We start from the raw sequence: 24,843 nt of genomic DNA on the forward strand, positions 1-24,843 counted from the left end.
ATTTGTCATGTCTGAGGGTAAAGGTGAGAAGGGTGAGCCTCTGGCGCTCAAGTCATGTAAATCCTGTTTGGCAGGCCTGTCTGAACAGGATTTTGTGCAAGATGGATTGTGTAGTGCCTGTTGTAAACAGCCACCTTTCCTATCTGGTACACCTGCATCTACACAAGAGCCATCTTGGGTGGCGTCTTGGTCGCAGGTTTTGTCGCATATGGTGGACAAGGTCGCAGCGTCGTGTGCTCCTACCATGATATTGCCTCTTACTGTGGGATACCAACAGTAGTTGCATCCTTCTTTGTACATGTCCCCTATGAATCCCTGTTGGTTTGATTCTTCATCTCACTCTAGTCAGAGTATGCTGCCGTCTATAGCCCCTCAGCAGGTGGTGCAGGTGGATAGACCAGTGGCAGTAAAGAAGCAGGGGCATAAGAGAGGTTCTCTTCAGACATTGCCTCAGGATTCTGACCCACCCTCCTCATCACATTCTGATACTCAGAGTTCTGGGTCTTACTCAGTCCTCTGTGGATGTCCCCTCTCTGGTGGGAGAGGTTAGATCTGTCCTCAATATAGAGCAGGGATTCCCAGTGGCGTAACTAGGGCAGGGCGAGCGGGGTTCGTGCCCTGGGCGCCGTTGGACCGCGCCGCCGGCCACGGTACCGGCCCGCCCGCCCTAGATAGCCAGTGTAGCGCCGACCGCAAGGAGTGCGGTCGGCGCTACACATTTGCACAGGACCGGCGCTAGGCTTCCAGTGCCGGTCCTGTGCTGCACGCCTGAGCCCGTTCCCTCCCCCTGAGCGCTTGCCCAATAGCGCCAGGAGGCGGGCTCAGGCTGTGCATAACACACGCATCGCCGCCAGCGCTGGCGGCGATGCGTGTGTTAAACAGCAGCCAATGAGAGTCAGATAGACTCTCATTGACTGCTGCAGCACCCACTGCAAGAGCCGGACTTCCGTCCGGCTCCTGCAGTGGGTAATGGGACTTACGTAATGACGTCAGTCCCATAATGCTGAGCGCGCCAGCCCGGGCGGACTGGAGGGCGGGAGCGGCATCGGCATCGCGGACAGGAGCAGCGTGGAATCAGGTAAGTATATTTTTATATATATTTATTTATTTTTAAACCTTACCCATCTGCACAACGGGGGAGGGGTTGGCTACTACTGGGGGTGCCATTGGGAGGACCTCTACTGGGGGGGGGGCTACTCTACTGGGGACTACTACTTGGGGGGGGACTACCACTGGGGGCATTCTAAAAGGGGCACTGCACTCGGGGGACCACTAATGGGGGCAATAATAGGAAGGGCCACTACAGGGACCACTGGATAGGGGGGGGTCACTACTGGGAGCCTGCATCAGGGGGACCACTACTGGGGGCACTGCATGGGAGGGGGGACACTACTGCTGGGGGCACTATATAAGGGGCTTACTGCTAGGGGCACTGCGGGGACCACTACTGGGGGCACTAGATAGGGGGGATCACTACAGTGTGCCTGCATAAGGGGACCACTACTGGGAAAACTGCATGGGGGGGAGTACAGTTGGGGGCACTATATAAAAGGGCACTGCATAAGGGGATACCGCTACTGGGCGCACTGCATTGTGGGGACTGCTACTGGGGGCACTGCATAAGGGGGAACACTACGTGGGGCACTGCATTTGGGGGGGCCACTACTGGGGGTACTGAGTAAGGGGAACTAATTGGGGGCTGTATAAGAGGGACCACTACTGGGGATACTGTATAAGGGGCACTACTATGGGCCTGCATGAGAGGGACCACAACTGCATACTGGGGGTACTACTGGGGTTAAGGTGCATATGGATAGGAATGTTCAGTTTGAAAATAAAGTGGTGTGTCATGTTGACACGCCCCATTTTTAAGTGACCACGCCCATTTTTTGCCGCGCGTGCCGAAGGCTCCCTTTTCAAATTTGCCCTGGGCTCCAAATACCCTAGTTACGCCACTGGTGATTCCCATCCTCGGTCCTCAAGGCACACCTAACAGTCCTGGTTTTAGTGATATCCTTGCTTAAGCAGATAATTAGTCCCTCAGTTCTTTTGATATAACTAAGTCACTTGTGCTCAAGTATGGCTATCCTTAAAACCTGAACTGTTCATGTGCCTTGAGGACCGTGGTTGGGAACCCCTGGTGTAGAGGAAGAGGAGGTGCCGCCGAAATCTAGGACTCTGGTCTTTAGGCGTCAGAATCTCATGTCTGAAGCATGGTCTACGCCAAATAAGCATTTCCATACTACTAGGAATTTAACCTCTCGATGTCCATCTGCTCAAGGTGAATGTAGCAAATGGGAAGTTCCTCCTTCAGTATATGCTCATGCGATTAGATTGATCAAGAGCTCTACGTTATCCATTCCTGCAGCATCCTCTTTGAAGGAGGTTACAGATAGATAGATAGAAAACTTGATAACTATTTAAAATCAATGTTTTCATTATCTGGAGCTATTACCAGGCCAGCTATGGCTGTAGCCTGGGTAGCCAAGGCTATGGAAGAATGGACGAAGTCTAATGCTACCAGAGAACAGCTGTCTTCCCTCTGTCAGATGCAAGAAGCAGCTATATATATGGGGGAAGCGGTCATTGACGCTGGTATCATAGCTTCTAGGGTATCTGCAGCTTCAGTTGCAGCTCGAAGAACCCTTTGGCTAAAAACCTAGAAGGCGGATACAGGTTCTAAGAAAACTCTGGAATCCTTTCCTTTTGTGGTGAAGGTACTGTTTGGACCAGAGCTGGATTAGTGTCTTCTCTGGCGAAATCTAAATCTGTGGGGTTGCCATCTACGACTACCCCTAAGTATAGGCAGTCGTCAGCTCTGTCCTTTCGCCCACAGAGTAGGGCAAAGGGACAGTCCTTACTCTAGACAGGATAATTCCCACAGGAGACGGAAGACCAAGAAGTCCTGGTCAACCAAGCGTCCTGCTTCCAAATCAGACGCTAGGCCCACTGCCTGATGGGGCGGGTCTCAGGGTTGGAGCAGACTCCTACAGTTTTCTCAGGCCTGGTATCATACCACGACAGATGCCTGGGTTCGAGAGGTGGTCTCTCAAGGTTATGCCATTATGTTACTGAGGCATTCCCCTCAAAGGTTGTTGGTACAACCCTGCCTTTAGACCCGGTCAGGTCCTCGGCCTTCCGGGAGTTTATTGGGGCCCTCCTGAGGTCAGGAGTCATAATCCCCGTTCCTGTGACGCAAAAGGGAAGGGGTTATTATTCAAAATTGTTTTTGATTCAGAAACCAAATGGGTCACATCGCCCTATCCTGAATCTGAAGTCTCTCAACAGATTCATCCATGTGCCCAAATTCCGTATGGAAACCCTACGATCAATTATGCTGGCAATGGAGCCTGGAGATTTTATGGTCTCCCTGGACATACAGAATGCATATCTGCATGTTCCGATTGCACAATCCCACGAAAGATTTCTAAGATTGGTGGTAGATCAGCAACATAACTAATTTCAGGCTCTACCCTTTGGGCTGGCCACAGCCCCTCGGGTATTTACCAAGATAATGGCAGTGATGACGGCTCATCTCAAATTACAAGGGTCAGAATACTGCAATATTTGGACGACCTCCTGATATTAGCACAATCGCAGGAGTTGTTACAATGTTATCTTCAGATGGCCATTGTCTGCTTACAAGAGCACGGCTGGATAATAAATTGGAAAAAGTCCTCTCTTTCTCAACTCAGCGGATGGTGCACTTGGGGGCGCTGCTGGACTCTCTGGCCCTAAGCATTCTTCTACCAGAGGACAAGATCGCGGCACTACAGTCTTGTGTGCACAGTCTACTCTGCAAACAAAGTTTGTCAGTTCACCTGGCAATGCAGGTGCTGGGCTCCATGGTATGCACATTCGATATGGTGGCATATGCCCAGTTCCACTCCAGGTCCCTGCAGCAATGGATTCTGTCTCATGGGGATGGTCATTGGATAAAGTCTCAGATGATCCGCATCTTGTCAGAGGTTCGGCCCTCCCTCGCTTGGTTGCTGGAGACGACTCATTTAGACAAGGGTCGTCCATTATGGGTCCCAGATTGGGTACACCTCAACACGGATGCAAGTCTGCGAGGATGGGAAGCGGTGACAGGGCGTCACTTCTTTCAGGGAAGGCGGACGAATCAGGAAAGTCTCCTCCTACCGATAAATATCTTGGACTTCGTGCAGTGCAAAGAGTATTCAGTCTGGTGCAGGACCTTCTTCACGGCAGGCCTGTCCAGATACAGGCCAACAACACGAACAAAGTGGCCTAAATCAACCATCAGGGAGGCACACGAAGTCCGGCAGCCATAAGGGAAGTGGCAAACTTTCTGTTGTGGGCAGAATGCAATCTTGCCAATATTCATCCCAGGAGTCCTTAACTTGGAAGCGGACTTCCTAAGTCATCAGGACATACACGCCGGAGATTGGGCTCTTCATCTGGACGTCTTGCAACTCCTGGTGTACAGGTGGGGGCTACCAGACGTAGACCTCCTAGCATCACGCCACAACCACAAGGTCCCCAGGTACGGCTGCAGAACGAGGGACCCCTCAGCCGCCTTCATGGACACTTTGGCGGGGAGGTGGAACATCAGGTTGGCATACCTGTTTCCTCAGATATCCTTCCTCCCAAGAGTTATCAGAAAGTTCAAGCAGACAGGTGGCTGGTTAATACTAATAGCTCCTGCCTGGACCAGGAGACATTGCTTCACCGATCTGACATGTCTATCCATAGACAGGCCACTTCCACTGCCTCTATGACCGGATTTGCTAGTGCAGGGTCCCTGCCTATATCCGGATTTACCTTGGCTGGCTTTGATGGCGTGGCTAATGAGGCCTCCGTCTTAAAGGCCAAAGGTTTCTCTGTTTCTGTGATCCAGACGATGATTGAGGACAAGGAAGCCTACTTCAGCCCGCATTTATCACAGGATTTGGCATTCATATTTTCGTTGGTGTTCCCAAACAAAATATGACCCTGAGGTTTTCAAGGTTTCAAGAGTACTTGCTTTTCTGCAGGTTGGGTTAGATTTAGGTCTGCACCTGGCTACCTTGAGGGTTCAAGTTTCTGCTTTCTCAGTTTTGTTCCAGCGCAGAATTGCGCTCCTGGCAGATGTAAGAACATTTTTGCAGGGGGTTATCCAACTGCAACCTCCATTTGTCCCCCCGGTAGCACCATGGGATTTATCCTTGGTTCTCAGGACGCTGCAAGCTCCCCCCTTTGAACCCTTTAAATAAGGTGAACTTAAGATGGTTGACAGCAAAGACACTTTTTCTCCTCGCTATCTCCTCAGCTCGTAGAGTTTCTGACTTGGCAGCACTGTCATGTCACTCTCCTTATTTGATTTTTCATCAAAATAGAGCTATCATTCGTACTAAGGCGGGTTACCTTCCGAAGGTAATTTCCTGTTTCCATATGAATGAGTAAATTGTAGTCCCGGCGTTTCACCTGTAGACAGGCATTTCACCTGTCTACAGGTGAAGCTTCTCTGAATGTGATTAGAGCCCTTCGTATCTACGTGGATCGTACCAGCTCCATCAGGAAATCAGATTTGTTTTTTGTGTTATATGGGTTTCACAAACGAGACTGGCCAGTAAACGAACAGACTTTGACTTGCTCGCTGCGTGTGACTATTGCTCAGGCCTATATACAGGCTGATCTCCCTGTTCCTAACAAGGTCACATTCTACTCAGTCTGTGGGACCGTCGTGGGCGGTTAGACATGGCGTCTCGGCTGAACAAGGCAGCCACTTGGTTTTCCGTCCATACTTTTATCAAATTCTATGCATTTGAGACTTTAGCCTCCGAGGATGCTTCCTTTGGGCGGCGGATTCTCCTCTCTGCTCTGGAACGTCCCTACCCTTAAGGGGACTGCTTTAGGATGTCCCCAAGGTAGATCCTGTGGACCATATGGACCCTGAAGAAGAAAATAAGAGTTATGGGTACATTGTACTTCCTTCTCCACTTTCCGTCTCTAGCCGTTAGGCTTGTTTACAAACTGAATGCCTGTGGCTGGAGGCGGGGTACATAGGGAGGAGGACCCCAGTACATGCTAGGAGCTTTAAAGCTGTAGCTGTTTGGTGCAATGGATCTCTCCAACTACGTACCCCGAGGTAGATCCTGTGGACCCTATGGACCTCAAAGAAAAAGAGGTAACTAAGGTATGTTATACCATAACTCTTATTTTTTGTTCATTGTTATTCATATAATATTGCAAATTATAATTTTAAATAATTATTTGAAAAAACACCAATGTTTTCTAGATGTTTTAAAAAAATAATTCCTCTGCTTAATTCTAAAATCACATAAAACACTGCATACCTGACACCTTTTTTTTCTGTACCATAAGATTAAACTGTGACTTGTTTTATATGTCTTCTATATCCGATTGTTTATTTTTTGTGATTTTTGTTGTCTTCCAGTTATTTTTGTTGTTGTTGTGCTCCTTTACCTCTGATTGTTACCAGTAGATACACCAGGCATTCTCACTGTACAGCTGCTATAGCAATTTTGTGTTTTTACATTACTGTACTAATTGTTCCATAAAGTTATATAATATTTTTTATTTTTTTTTCCCTTGGGCAGCTTCTGTTGCAGATGATGAAAAAGGTATAATACCACGGACCATTCAAGAGCTTTTCCAAATAATCTCTGAAAATCAAAACATCGACTTCAATGTTAAGGTGTCTTACATAGAAGTGTACAAAGAAGATCTGCGGGATCTCTTGGAACTTGAAACAAATGTGAAGGACATTCACATCCGTGAAGATGAGAAGGGAAACACAGGTGCCTATCTTCTTATCTATCATTTCTTTTTGGCTGGTTGTATTTTATCAGGCTCTCTAAAAGATATGTGCCACAAAAAGTTACTGTTCATTGTTCACGTGGAGCAAACTTCATTGTACATTTTGTAGCAGTTACTGTCATTTGTAAATCATAACATCACAGCAGGCTACAGCCCACTGCTTGTCATTGGAAATGGTGTGGTATTGGCCAATCCAACTGTTTTGCAATGTGAGCAACATACTACAATAAGGCCTGCTCCATCTGTAATGTCCTTTTGATTGCTTGCATTTTAAAGTAATTTATAATTTGTTTGGCAAATAGTTTTGCATATTGATGGTTATATTTACAAGTCATCTATGTATTTCATCTTGATCTCTCAAGTTATTGTTGGTGCCAAGGAATGCCAAGTGGAAAGTGCAGATGAAGTAATGAGTCTTCTAGAATCCGGTAGTGCCGTTCGTCACACCGGCACCACTCAAATGAATGAGCACTCCAGCCGCTCCCATGCAATCTTTTCTATTAGTATATGCCAACAAAGGGACAAAAACACTGGTACTGCTGACAATGACTCTTCAAGTTCAGTTCAGATGATTTTTTCGAAATTTCACTTTGTAGACCTAGCAGGCTCAGAAAGAGTGACAAAAACTGGGAACACTGGGGAAAGATTTAAAGAATCCATTCAGATCAACAGTGGCTTACTTGCCCTGGGAAATGTGATAAGTGCACTTGCTGACCCAAAGAGAAAAAATGCACATGTACCTTACAGGGATGCTAAGATCACTCGGATTCTTAAAGACTCCTTAGGTGGAAATGCTAAAACTGTCATGATTACTTGTATTAGTCCTTCTACGTCTGATTTTGATGAATCTTTAAATTCTCTTAAATATGCCAACCGAGCCAGGAACATCAAGAACAAGCCAGTTGTAAATTATAACCCTGAGTGGGACAGAATTGATGAAATGGAGCTGGAAATAAAGGCACTGCGGGAAGCTTTGCAGAACCAGCACAGCAGGGTAAGTAGAGTAAGCCAAGTGTCTCAAGACTGGGGCCACGAGAAGAATAAGCTTCGGGCACTGGAAGAACAGCTTGCACAGTTTCAGTTGGAGTGTTTTAACCATCGACACTGTACGGAAGAAGCTTTAGCTGTGTTCCATGAACTTAAGGACATGTCTGCTCTTACAATACCCCAAAAGAATAGACTTCAGAGTTGGCTAATTATGGCAGAGGAATTAAGAAGTGAGATTACCACCATTTATGGAACTGGCAAAGAAGTTGCCGGTAGCAGAGAAGAGCCACATCATATTACGATTCTACAGCTGAAAAGGGAACTGAAGAAATGTCAGGTATTTTATCACCTATCTATATAGATTTTTTTGCTTCTACTAAATATTTGCACTAAACAAACATGCAAAAATAGTGTATTTTCACATCTTGAAAACGTGTACAGCATATGTGCCAGGTTTATGCTTACCATTTGTAACATATGCACCCTATGTTTCTAACCATTTGTTTTGCTTGCAAAATACACATTCACAATTATGCTGCAAATACGTTTTAAGATTCCCTGTAATACAACAGAAATAACTCTCATTTGTGAATTTGTTTTTAAATTGATAAAACATGAACACTAAAGCATAATATATGCACGAGCAACAATGAACCTATCAGTGACAGCGGCTCATAATCGCTTCACTAGTTCTGGTGACCATCCACATTATCCGTGCATTTATAGCTATCCTTGTCCATGCATAAATAATAGCACTTTATCAGACATATGTGTCTGATTGCCATTCTGTGTGTTTTCTTGCGATTATATAAATAGACTCTTTTTTTTCTGGGCGTGCGAGTGATTTCATGCAAGATATACTACACAAACTAACTCTTTATGATCCCCATAATCTTTATCCAGCTGGTCCACTTATGCGTACTTGAGCATAAGACCGATGGATGCCCGTCTCCTGGGACACTGGCTGATCTTCAAGCTTCTCTCAGAATCCTTTCATATGACTTACCAAGTAGTAGCAGCAGCAGAGCTTTTACAGTACAAAAACCTAATACCATACATTGGGCGTTACATAGGCTTCCTCTATTGCTGCCTTATGTAGTTGTTCAGAGGCATGTCACACCTTGTAAATAGCATAGTGGTTATGGTTGCATAGACTGTCCATCCCCTTTAAACACATGCTTGTGTCTTGAAAACAATTATTTATTCTTTGACTATGCTTTAATAAATAAGGCGAGACTTTGCTTGGCTGTTTTGAAATGCTTCAATGCCGTTATTTTATAACAGATGTTGCTGTTTCTGAGATCAGTAGTATTGGAAGAGATAAAAAAATTGAAAATAAACGAATTATAAAACCTCGCAGTGCTAGAGGATGGAAGGGTAGAGCTGATATCGGAGGAGAGAGATGGAATTGAGTGAAGTAATATATAATAATATGACTAAAAAAAGGAAATGGACCTACAGTTCTCAGACGGTCTAAGGAATTCAACCTCTAAAATAGAATAGAAATTCATTATTTTTAAAATGTCCACCCTTTCTTGTTAAAATCAAATTGAATACACCCTTTTATTTTCATGTATCTATTGTCTAATCAATGCCCACCTGGATCAGGCTTTGTAGTAATAATCTATCTGTGTATAATTTTGTATTTAATAGTCCAGCACTTGTTGATCATGGACAGAGATTCTTTTCACTCCAGAATCATGAAAAAAAACCAGTTATTATGTGTACTGTGGAGGTTTCTAAGCAACTGCTTTATACTCTTTTCTTTGGCCTCTGACGCTGCACAGTTGATAAATCTTTGTTATTCATAGAATAAAGTATACCTATAGGCAGCCCGCCAAAGTCTCTAGATTGGCCCTTAAATTTTCCGAAAAGTCTATAGTTAAAAAGACTCAAAAAAACAATTGGAAAGGTTTATGGAATTTATTGCCTACTTCAATTTGAGTATTCTTAAATTTTAAATAATTACTGGGTTAAAACTGGAATTACTTGTATTATAACTAATATTACATATTTACTTTGTTTGATAGAGATGAGCATTTTTATTTTGAACTATTGTTCGGCTCCACCGTTGCTTTAGGAGCAATTTTTCTGTTTTGTATACAGCTTGCTTCATAGCTTTAGTTAGCAAATGTAAGTTTTTAAGTAAAAACATATCAATGGCAACCATGGCTGGCTTACTGTTGTACACACTGTTTTTGCAAGGATGCTCTCGCAACAGATGAAGACCTGTTTGCTAGGAAGGAATTGGAACTTAAGGAGTTACAAGAAAAAGTTCAGACTTTGCTGGAAGAAAATCTAGATGGTCAGAAGTCTTTACAAGAGACGGAGCGCGCCAAGAATCTGCAGGTACAGCATGTGTAGTAATCTGTACAGTATATAAAGGTAACACTATACCTATTATGCCATTATAGCTCTATCCATAGCAAGATTACATAGAAACATTATCATTTTTTTTTTTTATATATTGCTCCTTTCTAAGTCACTTATCCAGTAAAATGTGTTTTGAATGACAGATTTGGGGTTGTTTTTATTTATTTTTTTGCTTCTTTCCACTATTTTTTAAATGCCAACATGTCACATCCCATTTATTGCTATTAGTGAGCTCTAAGGTAGGATTCAGTTGAGGAGTCACCTGTATCTTAAGCATTTTTAGTAAGATGTGTGTTTTAATGCCTAAACTAGAATTCAGATTCAGTTCAGATTTTGGTAATTCTTTTATAATATCATTTTACGTATGTTTACATACCAAAACATGGAATCATTGAGATATGCAACCACCCGGCTGTAAGCGCTGGCATGAGCAGGGACTCATTGTTTTCACACTTGCATTTATTTTGTCTAACTTGTATGTCCCTGATTTATGTATGTTTTGTCCGGCGCTGAGGAGCACTAGGGCACCTTACAAATAAACTACAATAATAATAGTTTGCATTCATATTTATAGAGAAGTACATAATTATGCAGGCAAAGGTGGCATCTTGGTTCACAGCTTCTGCAGTTATGCAACAGTCTCCACCATGGGTGAGTTTGGCACAATTGAGGGTTGGTTAGAAGTGTGGATTAGCACCTAGTTTTGCACTTGGTTAGGAAAACAAGACTGAATTATGCAGCTCTTGGTCATTTAAATTAGGTGACAGTGTTACAGAAGGTGCATCTCCGGCAGAGGTATGGTATGATATTATGGCGGTGACCATTCCGACTGTCACAATACCGGCAGCGGAATCCCAACGTTCAAAATGGCAACACGTTTTTTTGGGAGTATTCTAACCATAATCCTAATCCACCCCTTCCGCAGCCTTAACTCTAAGTGTCCCCTTCAGTAGCCTAGTCCTAACCATCCCCTGCAGCAGCCTAACTTTAACCGTCCCCTACCGCAGCCTGTATTTTGACCGTCGAGATTCTGCTGCCGGTATTGTGATCATCGGGATGATCACCGCCGGTATCCTGACTACATCCTCAGGTAGACATCTTCTGTTTTGCATTTAGACAACAGCCTCTCTGCCCTGTGTAAGAACTTCAATTTTCCGACAGCTCAGAAGTCATCACTATACTTTCCATAGGATGCATTTCGCATCTTCCGTTTGCACTTCTGTGAGAGAGCATTTATTTCTATGTACATTGCAACTAGTTTAAAGCTAGGTACACATTAGAGGATATTTTGAACGATTTGACCGATTCCGATGAATCGGAATGACAAATCGTCAAAGGTGTACGCACTATGCAAGCTCCCGCGGTGGCGTCTGTATATTCTCCCTGTGCCTACATGGGTTTCCTCCCACACTCCAAAAATATACTGGTAGGTTAATTGTCTCCTAACATAAATTAACCCTAGTGTGTATGTGTGTGTGCATGTGGTAGGGAATATAGATTGTAAGCTCCACTGGGGCTAGGGACTGATGTGAATGGCCAAATATTCTCTGTAAAGCGCTGCGGAATATGTGTGCGCTATATAAATAACTGGTAATAAATAAAATAACTAAAATGTGTAGCCTCTACTGATCGACCAAGCGATAGGTTAACATTATATAGTTAACTATGACTCAATTGAACAACGCACAATATATCGTTTGGTAGATTGCACAGTGTGTATGCACTATATTGTTTGTCCGGGAGTTCAAGGGAAATCGGGTTGCCAGTCTCATCGTTTGCTGATCATCTAATGTGTACCTACCTTAAGAAAAACTTTCCAACACAGTAGTTTGCACAGGGCAAGAAAAGGAGTGGAGCACAGTGTGGGTATTTCTTGTAAAGTACAGAGTAAACGCCTTAGTTGCCTGATTTTGCTGATCAGTGCAGAAATTCGATTTCACTGCAGAAATTAGATGACTGAAATTAGGGGCATTATTTGTAGCTTGAAGGCATGGGCGGAACGGGTGGTGGGGGGGGCTAGGGTGGGAACTGTCAGGAGCCAGAGCCAATCAGCGGCCGCTCTACAGTTAGCGGCCGCTGATTGGCTGGTGGCTCCTGACTGTTCTCACTGTTCAGTTGGGAGCCGGTTAGCGGGGTATGTGGTCACACACATACACCGCTAATGGTAAGTATATGGATAGGGTACTCTGTTTGTAAAAAAAAAAAGGATGGAGGTGAGTATACAATCTTTTTTGCAGGGCCATGCACACGGATTCTACTTGGAGAAGAGGACAGAAACATCTGGTAGAAGGTAAGTATGTGTGATTGATGTATGTATGTGTGTAATAAATCTTTACTAACTACGGTGTGTGTGTCATGTCTTTCTTTAACTTTATTTTACAGTGGGGGTATGGGTGCCGGCCGCCTGCTGGCACTTGTAGTTCCACAAGTGCCAAAGGGCAGGCATGCTGGCACCTGTAGTTTCACGGTAAAATACAATAGTTTCCATCTATTTTACACTTTATTACCCCCGTACCCAGAGCCCAGGGGTGCGGGGAAGAGCCCCGGGCTTCAGACCAAGCCTGGGGTTTCGGGGGAGCGGTGACCTCTTTTTTAGGGGGTCCCCATCTCCCCTGAGATCCCCGGCTTGGCCTGAGCAGCTTGGGGTGAGAATGCTTTGGTACTGGAGACCTGGTAATAGGGTCTCCGGGCTGTAGCATTACTCCCCAGCCGTTTTGGGTCCGGTGCTGGTTTTAAATATAGGGGGAACCCTACGCAATTTTTTCCCCCCTATATTTAAAACCAGGACTGGCCCTGCAGCCTGGTGCTGGTACCTAAATTACGGTGGAACCCTACTCATTTTGTTCCCCCTAATTTTAGGTACCAGGACAGGCTGACAAGTCGGGGGCTGGTTAAGCTTTTGGGGGGGGCGGCCCTACCTCATTTTTTTTATTTTTTTTAACATTAATCCTATTTTAACGCTTTATACAAAGAAACATACACAAATCACAATGATTTGTGTATGTTTCTGACCATCTCGCAGCTCAGGGGGTTGAGAGATTGAAAAGTGATTTTGACAGAGAGCTTGCTCCTATCTCACCCGAGATTGTCATACCGATTCTTGGTAAATTTGAGAGATGTATGTTTTAGGTGAAAAGTACTTACGATTTGATTCGAGATTGCTATCTCACCCGAGGTTTACGAGTGAGATGAGAGAACTCTCTCCCCATCTCACCCGAATTTGCGAGATGGAAAAAAAATTAATAAAGCACCCGAGATGGTCATCTCGACCTATCTCGATTCTTAGTAAATTTACCCCTCAGAAACTGTCTTTTATGTAAACAGTACCTAACAGTTTAAAGTTAGATTTCACACAGGGACCAAACATTTTCTATCTAAGGAACCACAGCATTTCTATGCCTATTATACTGTGTAGATTTCTGGTTCATGTGGCATCTGATGCTATCTGCTACAATAATTTAATTTTAATTACGCAAATCTTTATACAGGATATGTTTCCTTATTATTGTGAACTTGTATTGCAATGATAGATTATCATATTAATGAAATCGTCTCATTGTGTAATACCAGACTGAAAAGCTTGTGGAGCAGCAAATCCTTATTGATGAATTGAAATACAAGGTGGAAGAGTTGTCACACGGAACTGTGAAAGAGCAGGAAGTAGTGTCTATGAGACCTTACAGTGTCCCACTGGGTCACCAATCTCAGATACTCTTTACAAGCTTCAAGGAGTCCACTAACGTAATAGAACCAAGGAAGGTAAGAGCGACTCCAGGCTCACATAGGGTTTACAGTGCTTCAGTCACTCATATGCATGTTGGTTTTGTTTTGTGCTGTGGAACTTAATCCTGGGGGGAATAATTGGAGCGATAGACCCTAAATATGGTGCTGTCACCATTTACAGCATAACTGTTTATTTAGTTTATTACTTATTTCTTACCAGTTATTTATATAGCGCACACATATTCCGCAGCACTTTACAGAGAATATTCAGTCTTTCACATCAGTCCCTGCCCCAGTAGAGCTTACAAACTCTGTTCCCTACCACATGTACATACACACACACACTAGGATTAATTTTTGTCGTGAGCCAATTAACCTATTTGTATATTTTTGGATTGTGAGAGGAAACTGGAGCACCCGTAGGAAACCAATGCAAGCAGGTGAGACTATACAAACTCCACACAGTTAGGGTCGTGGTGGGAATCAAACCCAAGACCTCAGTGCTGTGGGGAATTAATGCTAACCATTACACCATCTGTGCTGTTCCGTATTTGATCCCTATCAGAAATGATACAGTAGGATGCATATTGTGAATTTAGTTATATGTGCTAACACAATGTCATATAAAAGATAGGATTTCCCTTATGGTGCTTAGTGTTCCACAGTAATCATTCTAGATCGTTTATTTGTTTTCTATTGGCAGCATATAATACTTATAGGTTAAATATTGTAGGACACATAATGTGGCTTATTTTTCTGTTTGTTGAATGATGTAGAAAATATTATTATTATATATTATTATATATAGTATAAATTGGAAGTGATGAAAACAGTCCTGAACAATTGGATCTAGAGTAACTTACACTTAATCACCTCTCTCCCACCATAGGTGCACACCAGTCCTCCCTCATACTCCTTGGACCGAGTGGTGGCTGGGTTTCGAACTCGCAGTCAGATGCTTTTGGATTTAATAGAAGAACAAGATGAAGTTTTGCATGAAAAGTTCTCAGACCAAAGTGATGAAGAGGAAGATAAGACAAACAAAAACAATAGGAAGAAATCTCCATTTAGGTAATGGAGTCTCTCATGCACAAACATACACAAAGTATTGTAACTCTGAATTAAAGTGTCCAAATTATAAAGTAAATCTGAATTTATTTTAATTTACAATTTCTACAGGATAGATGGCAACAAAATGTATTGAAATTGTGTTACATTGAGCATTACACTTTTCTACATTTATATGCAGTCTGTCATAATTGGCCTATAGTCATTAACTCCTTATTGGGAATAGTCATACATATTACCAGACAGTTTATGTTTCTACTTTCAGAGCTTTAATTGAACAGTTTGTGTGTAATTTTACTGCAGGCGTTCCATCAATCGGACGTGGACCCGAGGGCATGGACCCGAAACTGAAGAATTTAACAATGTTGCAAAACATTCTTCCACAAACAATGAGGATGTAACTGGTAATGTTATCGTGAGATTAGGTTACCAATTGAAATCCATAATTATATGCACTATGGGTTATCATTTGTGTCTCCTCTTCTTTTCCAGGAACCACTATGGAATCAATTCGAGAAAGCCAAATTGGTAATCTAAAGAAACTAAAAAACAGTCAGCTTCGGTTTGCCGGGGTGAAGCAGAAGATGAGGGAGCTGACCATAAATATTAGAATGAAAGAGGAGCTTATTAGTGAACTCGTGAAAACAAGTAAGTGTTGGTTCATGTTCAGATATGAACTGAAAATAAATTGAGTTATAATATAAAGTATTATGTCCTCCTAGTAAAGGTCCGCCTCCCACTCCAACCAGTCCCACTACACACTCTGTCCTGTTCCCACCTTACTCCATACCAGTTGAATACTTAGCCTGTTCTGGCGCCTGCAGTGTGGTGCTCGTCCACTATAGCTAAGGTCTGTCTCATCCCGCCACAGGTGCCCCGGTTCCCACTGAGCATCTCAGAGATGGGACAGACCTTAGAGGATTATTATATAGATCCCATATAAACTCTTTTGTAGCTAACACAAGTAGGTATAACTATATTATCTCTGTAGTAGATGTGAATGTTTTCCTTGAGCTTCCCGTTAAGTGACACACATAACTGTTGCATTTCATGGCAAAAGAGTAATATTTAGGGCTTATCTAGATGAGTTATGCATACTTATTAGTTCTATATCCCTTTAAAGCAAGTTTTATGCTTTGCTGAAAACATTACTCTGATTGCTGTAATACCAATATAATCCCCAAATGCTATTTTTATTCCATGTAGTAGTCTTTGCGTCAGTGCTGTATCATTTAAAGTGGAAATAGTAAGAATAATGCTCAAAAGTTCAGCCTCTAGAGCTTGCCTTTACATGTTAATAGGTTAACCTTTACAAGCACTTGATGCGGAAGTACTACAATTTCTCAAGTGGTTCTATTCTTTCCAAAACCTTTGAGATAGTAAAACTCTTAAAGTAATAAATATGGAAATGAATAAAATGGTTATAGATTAATGAACTTTTCAATCCAGATGGTCCTCTGAATGCCCACAGATCAAAGCCGTTCAAGATGCCTTCAATTATTCCATGTATACTGGAATGAATATAGAAAATGATCACTTAAAGCAATGATATTTAAAGCACTCATCATTAGAATTCTGTTCAGATGTTACGGTTGGTAAAACAATAGGAGTCATTTATTGCACATCTAACATCCACTTTGGTACCCTTTGAGCACTTCTAGATAAGACAAAGCATCCATTGAAGTCAATGTAAAAAGACGGACATGATACCATTATATAGGAGAAAAGGGACTTATAGTTTACAACGAAAACTAAAACGTACAACCAAAACTTTTGGGTTTGCATTGGTAAAACCTTTTTTTCCAGAGTTTTCGTTTGCATTTTGCACATTTATGTAGTTTTAATTGGTCTAATGACAGTGTGCAGGATTATGTATATTATTATTATTATTATTATTATTATTATTATAAACAGTGTTTGTTGAAACTGCAGATGGTCAGTATGATATTTGTGGTTTAAGGTAATGATGCTCAGTCAATGAACAAGCAGTATTTGCAGAAGATAACTCAGCTAAAACAAGACGCAGAACAGGCAAAAATGGAACTGGCTGAGGCACAGAAACAGCTACAGGAGCTGGAGAATAAAGAACTGAGGGATCTGACACAGAAAGCAACATTACAGAAAGATTTCCATAAGAAAATGGAAGCTGCAAAATTAAAAATGCAGGTAAAGTATAACTAGCATAAACTGCTGGTATATGATTAAAAGAAATGTTAGCTGTTTTGTGATGCATTACTGATTTGTTTGCTATCTAGACTATTCAAAAGCGACATAAACGTGACTCCATTGGCCTGAATAACAGTAATGCAAAGAATAATCCCAATACAATAAATAATAATGTATGATATACATGCTTGATGTACTACATTTAATGTGACACTTGTATATCTGTGTGCAAATGAGTCTCTAAATCTGTATACGAAGTGCTATAATGTAGTGGTTGCAGCCTTTTTCGTTCAATGTTCCACCATTGTGCTTCATATACAGCCTCAGGTGCACACAGATATACAAGAGTCGCATGTCAAATTAATCAGCACAGTCTGCTGGTGCTTCATAGTCGCATCACATTGCGACTTAGATGCATTTGTGGCAAAAAAGATGCCTGATGCTAGCAGAGTAGCACAGGACTTGGCGCCTTACTAATGCCAGGCAAGTCGCACTGTGTGGCGTATTGAGGCTAGATGTAGGAGGACTTATCTGTATTTTGAAATAAACATTTTATTACTAAGTTTACGCACTATGATGACATGCTGTCTTCATGCGAACAGTTGAGTTGTGACTTGGACCTCATTCATGATGTGTGTGATGTGCAGTTACTTCATACAGTACTGTAGGTCACAGTTAACTGAAAAACAAAAAATACAATTTACAGCTGCTAAATAAAATAGTGAAATTAATATATTCTACATAAGCAGCAGCTATGTTCATAAGGCAGATAATTTCAACTTTTTCCAACTCATGGCCTCACTAACTAAGATGCTACTCTAAAGTTGTCAAGCACACATCACTTCAGTCACACCTGCAGCCTGAAGGATTGTTCAGCATAGGTGGGTTATAGGCAAAACAGCAAAGAGGCCAATGTTATTTTCATATAACATTTAAGTTAACATAAGCTTACCTTAAGCTGGGTACACATTGGCAAATATATTGGCCGATCAATTGATCAGCCAATATATCGTCCATACGACAGATGATGGTTGTTCAGTGTGTATGAGCAAACATCATCTGCAGATATATCTGCGGATAAGTTGATCTGCAGATATATATTTTAGGTGTGTGCCCAGCTTTACACTGTAAGATGTCACAGCAGAAGATGCAGCTGGTCATTGACTGCTTTCTACCAACTAATGTTACTATGATATTTTTATCGCAGTTAATGTTTTTTTAACTTTGTAATCCAGTTCATTATTAGTGTTTTCTTTCTGGGATCATCCATCCGTTCTCCATCCCTAAATCTCTCCTGTCCACTTTCCCTCTCTCCCACACTACCCAAATTCCCTCCCAAACTCCATCCTACCCACCCTCCTACGCTCCCACCCCCATCCCTTAACCACTTGCCTGGCATGGACGTAATTCTTTATCTGTACTGGACGTAAAAATTGGTCAAGACAGATAAACATGAGGGCAGCTGCAGGAAGAAAATCTTCCCGCAGCTGCTGCTCTCAGAGGGACCTTTCGGTCCCACTGCTTGCCAGCACCCTCTCCCCCTCTGTCTGCTGTGCAGGCGATCACTGCTGATTGGTCAGCAAAGCAGGACCCCTACCCAGCGCCTGCAAAACTGAGCAGCCACTGGGGAAAAGTAAGTTTAACCTCCCCCCTAACGCTCTTGAAATACCTGGTTCCTGTATCCGGTCTCTAATTGAACGTCACAATGTTTCCAATGTTCCGATGGTGGTTCCGATGTTCAGTTATTTTAAAAACAGATTTTGTTTACAAATCTTATAAAAAAAAAAACAACTTTTTTTTATGAAACCATTTTGGATAAGTTAAAATGGATGTTCCTCGTCTAATTCACTCATAAAAAAACCCGACAATTTTGGAGCGGTTTTTGAAAAACAAAATCGTTAAGTGGTTAATCCAGTGGTTCTCAAACTCTGTCCTCAGGACCCCACACAGGTCACAATTACCAGGTCACGCAGCAGGTGCATAGGTGTAATCATTACTCACTGACACATTTTAAAAGATACACAGGTGGAGCTAATTATTTTACTTGGGAGACCTAGAAAACATGCACTGTTTGGCGTCCTGGGGACCGAGTTTGAGAACCTGTGTCTTAATCACACCCACACTTCCTCCTGCCCTAAATCCCTCCCATCCTCTGTCCTCCCACTCCCTCCCACCTTCTGTTCCACACTCCCTGCCTCCCACCCTCCCTCCATCCCACGTTGCCTCCCACTCCCTAACCTCCACGCTCCCTCCCTCTTCCCACCCATTCTCCATCTTCCCTCCCTCCCAACTGACTGCTTTTTCCAAAGCAGTGACATTTATACCAAATCTGACATCACATTGGCTGTTTATGGTGTAACCCTGTCACATGACCAGCCTAGCAAGCAGTGACTTAACAAAGGAGTCTGACATCACAATGGCAGTTATTATTGTAAGCCTGTCACATGATCATCCCTACTGAAGTGATTACAATTAAAATTTCATGCATTTCACCACTGAAGTCTATCTATCTAAAGTAGAGGTATCTAAACCTTTCTTTCTTTTTTTTTTTTTTTGAGTGGTATATTAGGTAAAAATTTCTTACAGTTTGGCAATACGGTAAGGGTTCCCTGCTGGGAAAATATTATCCCAACAAACACTAAAAGTAATACAACTACAGATGTGTCCTTACACATCTTTTCTGCAGGTGCGCTAAAAAAGCCCCTCTTGGTGCGCTAGGTCCCATGGGACTCTGATACCACCGGGCAACTTTTTTTGGCTTTGTTTTCCCGAAACTGCGTCTGTCGCAGTGCGATGCAATTAGGACGCACCTGCAGACTGTGCTGATTAATTTGATATGCGAATGCCGCCATCAATTGAAACCACACTGGTGTCTTTAAAATCTCAATTAAGAATTTGCCTAGATGACCTTGGATGGAGATGTTTCAAGCCTTGGAGAGTGAGATAAAGTGGAGAGGGTTATGCTGGGTACACACTGGCCGATATATCGTATGTGTGTTGGCCAGTGTGTACCAACGATTTGTCTGTGAATGACGCCGTTCACGGATGACCAATATATCTGCAGATATATTGGTGCATCGTGCTGTGTGTATAGGCGGTCAGTGTGTATGAACAACCATCATCTGCAGATATATCTTCAGAACTGTCAATCTGCAGATATATCTTTCAGGTGTGCACCCAGATTTTAAGTACCAACCAGTCAGCTCCTGTCATTTTTCAAGCACAGTCTCTACAAGGCTTGATACATCTCCCTCCTTGTGTTACAACCCTGTATTGCATGTCAGACCTTTTTCCATTAATGTGAACTTGAAATCAACAAAGTTTAAGTGAAAAACAAATGGACAATTTTATAAAAATTAAAGAAGTAAAAATAAAAAAACCCCTACATTATCATGGTTACATATGTGTGTGTACACCTAAACTAATAGCAGTGAGAGTTTATGAGTAAAGCTGGCCACACACTAGACCAACTTACATCCAACCAGCCAACTTGTTGATTGGTTGGAATGAAAATCTGGTAAGGAATGAAAGCAAATGACAATCAGCAATTTGCTCCCAAACGCCGGAAAATTAACAAAAACTGTTGTTTGTTAAATGTTTGATCTAAACAATTTGTTCAAACTTGTCTGACGACCATTTTCATCTGTTTTCTGGCATTTAGGAGCAAATTGCTGATCATCATTTACTCCTATTCCTTACCAGATTTTCATTCCAACCTTTCAACAAGTTGGCTGGTTGGATGTAAGTTGGTCTAGTGTGTGGCCAGCTTTAGTCTTTATCAACTCTGCACATACTTTGCAAGTTTTTTCTTCTCTTCCTTCCTGCTAGAGTCTTAGGCCCTCATTCAGAGCCGTACGCTCTGAGCAGAGCGCACGCTCTGAATGAGGGCCGTCCTCCATAATTATGGAGCGTCCTCCTGGACGCTCGTATAGCTGTGGGTCACCACCCACAGCCTATACGAGCGTGCAGGTTGATGGCCGCGATGGTCTTGACCATCGCGACCATCGCCACTGCGAGCCGGAGCCTGCGGTTGAGTTTTTCAACCGCAAGGCCCGGAGTGATTTTGGCTCTATCAGAGCCAAAATCACTCCCACTGACATCACTAGTGATGTCAGTGGGCCGGCTTCTGATGGTAGGCGTTCCCATGGGAACGCCCCCGTCAGGGAGGCACGCCCCCGGCACGCCCACCAAAGGGGGCGTGCTGTCAATCAACATCGACAGCACGCCCCCTTTGATCAGACACAACGAGCGACGGAGCTCCCGCCGTCGTGCGCATGCGCAGTGCACAACATCGACCCACTTGCGAGCGGACAGCCGCTTGCGAGTGGGTCTGAATCAGGCCCTTAGGTCCATCAAATTGTGAGGGGATCTCCTGTGCACTTCCCTCTTTAAGCTATTCCAAGTTCCATGGGATTGATGTCTGTGTCATTCCAAGACTTTGATCTTTCCTGTCTAAAGCCATTACTTTGTTGTCTTATGTGTTCTTTGGTTTGTTATGTTGGAAGATAAAATTCTTCTTCATATGGCTTCTCTTCGCGGTGCGTGTGTCATTCTGCGCATGCCATAGACCCGGAAGTCCCTTACACGAGCTGTCCTGTGCGATGTTGTTCATGCATTACGTCATAATTAACACCGGCATGCATGCAAAGAGTGGCGGGAGAGAGCATGCAAATTGCGAAGTGTGATGCATCCCGCCGTTGATGCATTTAATTATGCTCTCTATTCTGGCTTATTTATTTCTTTTTTAACAATCATTTATATTTTTTTGCAAGAAAAATCAGTCTAGCTGCTGCCTTCAAAATAGATTGTAGGGGTGAAAGTCTATATAAGGCCAGGGGTGCCTCAGAACACTTGCAGGGGTGACTCAGGTTGGTGGTCCAGCACCAAATGAAATTCTTTATGGTCAATGTAATGTAAATATGTGACAAACAGAAGCGCAAACCTGTCACCCACCACATAACTGACCCTAAGGATGACACGTAGCACAATTTACTTCACTTTACTACTTTACTACATTTTTTTCTGAATTTCTCAATAACAAAATTTTGGCTTAGGGGTGCCATGAAAACAATGCGGATACTCTAGGGCTCCGTGATTCAAGAAAGTTTGGGAACCACTGATATAGGGGAAGACTGGTAATGCACTAAACAATGCAGGAGATAATGAGTGCATGAATTAAAGTTTTCTACTTCAGGGTCCATAGGGTATCCACAGGATACCTTGGGGTATAGGTGTGACGTCAGTCGCAGGGCACCAAAGAGTTAAGCTTTCAGCCTCCCAGGATGCACTAGGTCCCCCTCCTATACCCCGCCCCCGAGCCAAGGCACCTCAGTTTAGTTTGGTGCCCGGCCGGAGTTGGGTGCACCTGTTGGAGTGGGGGCTAGAAGAGCCCCTGAAGCTTTTTCTTCATGCAGCTGTGGCTGCACATCTGGATGAACAGCATGGACAGTCAGTCCTGACGTCCATGCTGTCTTCCCTACACCCCGCCAGTACCAGAACGCCGGTACTGATCCGGGGACGCTGGTGGGCATCTGGGGTCACAGCTAGCGGTGACCCCAGATGTTCCGGACCATGGCCGGATTCAAGGGGGACAGAGGTAAGCAGCGGGGTCCCGCGGTGGGTCCCCGCTGATCACATGGTCCTAAGTCCCCAGGCAGGGGGCTCCCTGGGGACTGGCTGCAGCGTGGAGCCAGGCGACCAACCTGCGCTTCCACTACCCCCTGGGACAGCGGACCGCAGCAGAGCGGTAGCGCTGCGGCGTCCCAGGGGTTAAATGCATGCCAGGGGAGCGCGCCTTCCCTGTCTCACAGCCGGCGCCTCCCCCGCTGCACACAGCCCTCTCTGCACTGTGCTGACTGGCCCTGTGTCAGCGCTCCTCCCCCAGGCCAGCCTTCTCTCTGCTCCTCGGCGGCCATCTTTTCAGAAGTATGGTGAACGCTGCTGGAAGCCTGCATTGGAAGCATCGTGGTCTGGGTCCCCCTGCATACCTCTCCTCCGCGGTGGTCAGGTCTGTGTATGCAGCGCTGTGTCCTACCAGGCCCTGTGTCTGTGTAGTTGAGTGATCAGCGCTGTTAGTGCAGGAATTGTTTTTCTTTGCATTGTATGTGACTGTGCTAGCGCTGCTGCCTGTAACTTTTCTTCATCAAGACTGTCAGCTTTATTACTGTCCCTGTTTTTTCTGCTAAGCCCTTGCGGTGCGGTGCTGCAGGGTGGTCTCTCGCCTATTTAATACTTAATTGGTGAGAGAGGTCACATACGTGGTGCCATCATGTCTGAAAGTGATTTTCCCCTCCGGCTACAGTGTACCACGTGTAAAGTACTGTTAGCGGAGGGGGAGGGTAGCGCGGAGGGCCTCTGCCGGCAGTGTTTGTCCATGGCGCGGCCTCTTACGGTTACAGCACCGGTACAGGAGCCGCCCTGGGCTTGTTTCGCTCAGGCGCTAACAGCTTTAGTGGGCCAGTTAGCTCCGCAGCCCGTGTTTACTCCGATGGGTTTGTCCCAGCAGTCGGTGGTGTCGTCACCCATGCAGGGTTTCCCACGACAATTGGTGGTACCCCACAGTCTCCCTATTTCCCCGCTCCCATTTTCTCAGGAGCCAGCGTGGGTTAACTCCCTGACGAGTTCTGTACAGCACTTGTCGGATGTGTTGCAAGGGGAGTCTGTGATGCGGCCTCATAAACGGCCGGTGGCGTCTCTGTCCGCTCCTTATGAGGATGACGAAGGGACGTCTGATGATGGGGAGATTCTGGATCCTTACGATCAGGAACCTCTCCATACTAAGGACGCTGATGCTAAGTCCAAAGTATATATTCCTGGACTTATTCGGGCTGTCCGCACAGCCTTGGTGATTGAGGACGAAGTTCCCCCAGCGGCTAAGTCTAAGTATGCCTTTTTCAAAGACGTGAAGGGCGATGCCACAGTCTTTCCTCTTTCGGGTCAGTTGGTGGACCATTTAGAGGAGGCGTGGAAACAGCCTGGCAAAAGATACCAGCCGCAGCGACGCCTGGCGGTGGCTTATCCGTTCGTGGATAATTATTTTGCTAAGTGGGAATCCCCTCCACAGGTGGATTCTCACGTGACCCGTCTTGTCCGTAGTGCCGCATTGCCGATGCCATCCATCTCCTCCCTTAAGGATGCTACGGACCGCAAGGTGGAAATCTGCCTGAAGTCCGCTTATTCCCTTGCGGGGGGAGGCAGCACGGCCGGCTATGGCCATTTGCTGGGTTGCCAGAGCGATGGAGCGCTGGGCAGATTCATTAGAGGCTTCTTTTGATTCCGACTGTCCGGCCGAACAGGCGGAGTTGATTGGCAATCTCCGTGATTCGGCCACCTACATCAACGAGGCGGCTCTAGACATTAGTACTCTGGTGTCTAGAATTTCTTCAGCAGCGGTAGCTGGTCGTCGCACCTTGTGGCTGCGATCCTGGAAGGCGGACGCAGATTCCAAGAAGGGTCTGGAAGCGTTGCCGTTTACCGGAGAAGTTCTCTTCGGTCCGGATCTGGATAAGATTGTGGCCACGCTGGCGGCAGCCAAATCGGCTTGTCTCCCGTCGGCCGCTGCTCCTTCTGGTTCTGGACCATCGTCCTTTCGGTCATCTAGGGCCCAGGGCAGGCCCAAACCACAGTCGTTTCCTCGTCAGGCTGGCCCTAGGAAATCGGTCAAGCCCCGGAAGCAGGCATGGAGTACCAGACGTCCGGCCCCCAAGCCAAATGACAAGCCTGCGGCCTGACGGTCCGGGCCTC

At 44.4% G+C, this 24,843-nt stretch overlaps 1 protein-coding gene across 1 annotated transcript in view; it reads left to right on the plus strand.

Annotated features, from left to right (window-relative positions):
- Positions 1-24,843, plus strand: part of KIF27 (kinesin family member 27) — a 62,164-nt gene that overhangs the window by 16,145 nt on the left and 21,176 nt on the right. The window contains exons 3-10 of the mRNA XM_088470106.1: positions 6,564-6,764; positions 7,146-8,107; positions 9,976-10,119; positions 13,714-13,902; positions 14,756-14,937; positions 15,238-15,338; positions 15,427-15,582; positions 16,895-17,100. Of these exons, the coding sequence (XP_088326232.1) occupies positions 6,564-6,764; positions 7,146-8,107; positions 9,976-10,119; positions 13,714-13,902; positions 14,756-14,937; positions 15,238-15,338; positions 15,427-15,582; positions 16,895-17,100 (2,141 nt within the window). The remainder of the gene's footprint in view (positions 1-6,563; positions 6,765-7,145; positions 8,108-9,975; positions 10,120-13,713; positions 13,903-14,755; positions 14,938-15,237; positions 15,339-15,426; positions 15,583-16,894; positions 17,101-24,843) is intronic.

Source organism: Taudactylus pleione, unplaced genomic scaffold, assembly GCF_031769625.1.
Source record: "Taudactylus pleione unplaced genomic scaffold, aTauple2 ptg000095l, whole genome shotgun sequence".
In the NCBI taxonomy this organism is placed as follows: domain Eukaryota; kingdom Metazoa; phylum Chordata; class Amphibia; order Anura; family Myobatrachidae; genus Taudactylus; species Taudactylus pleione.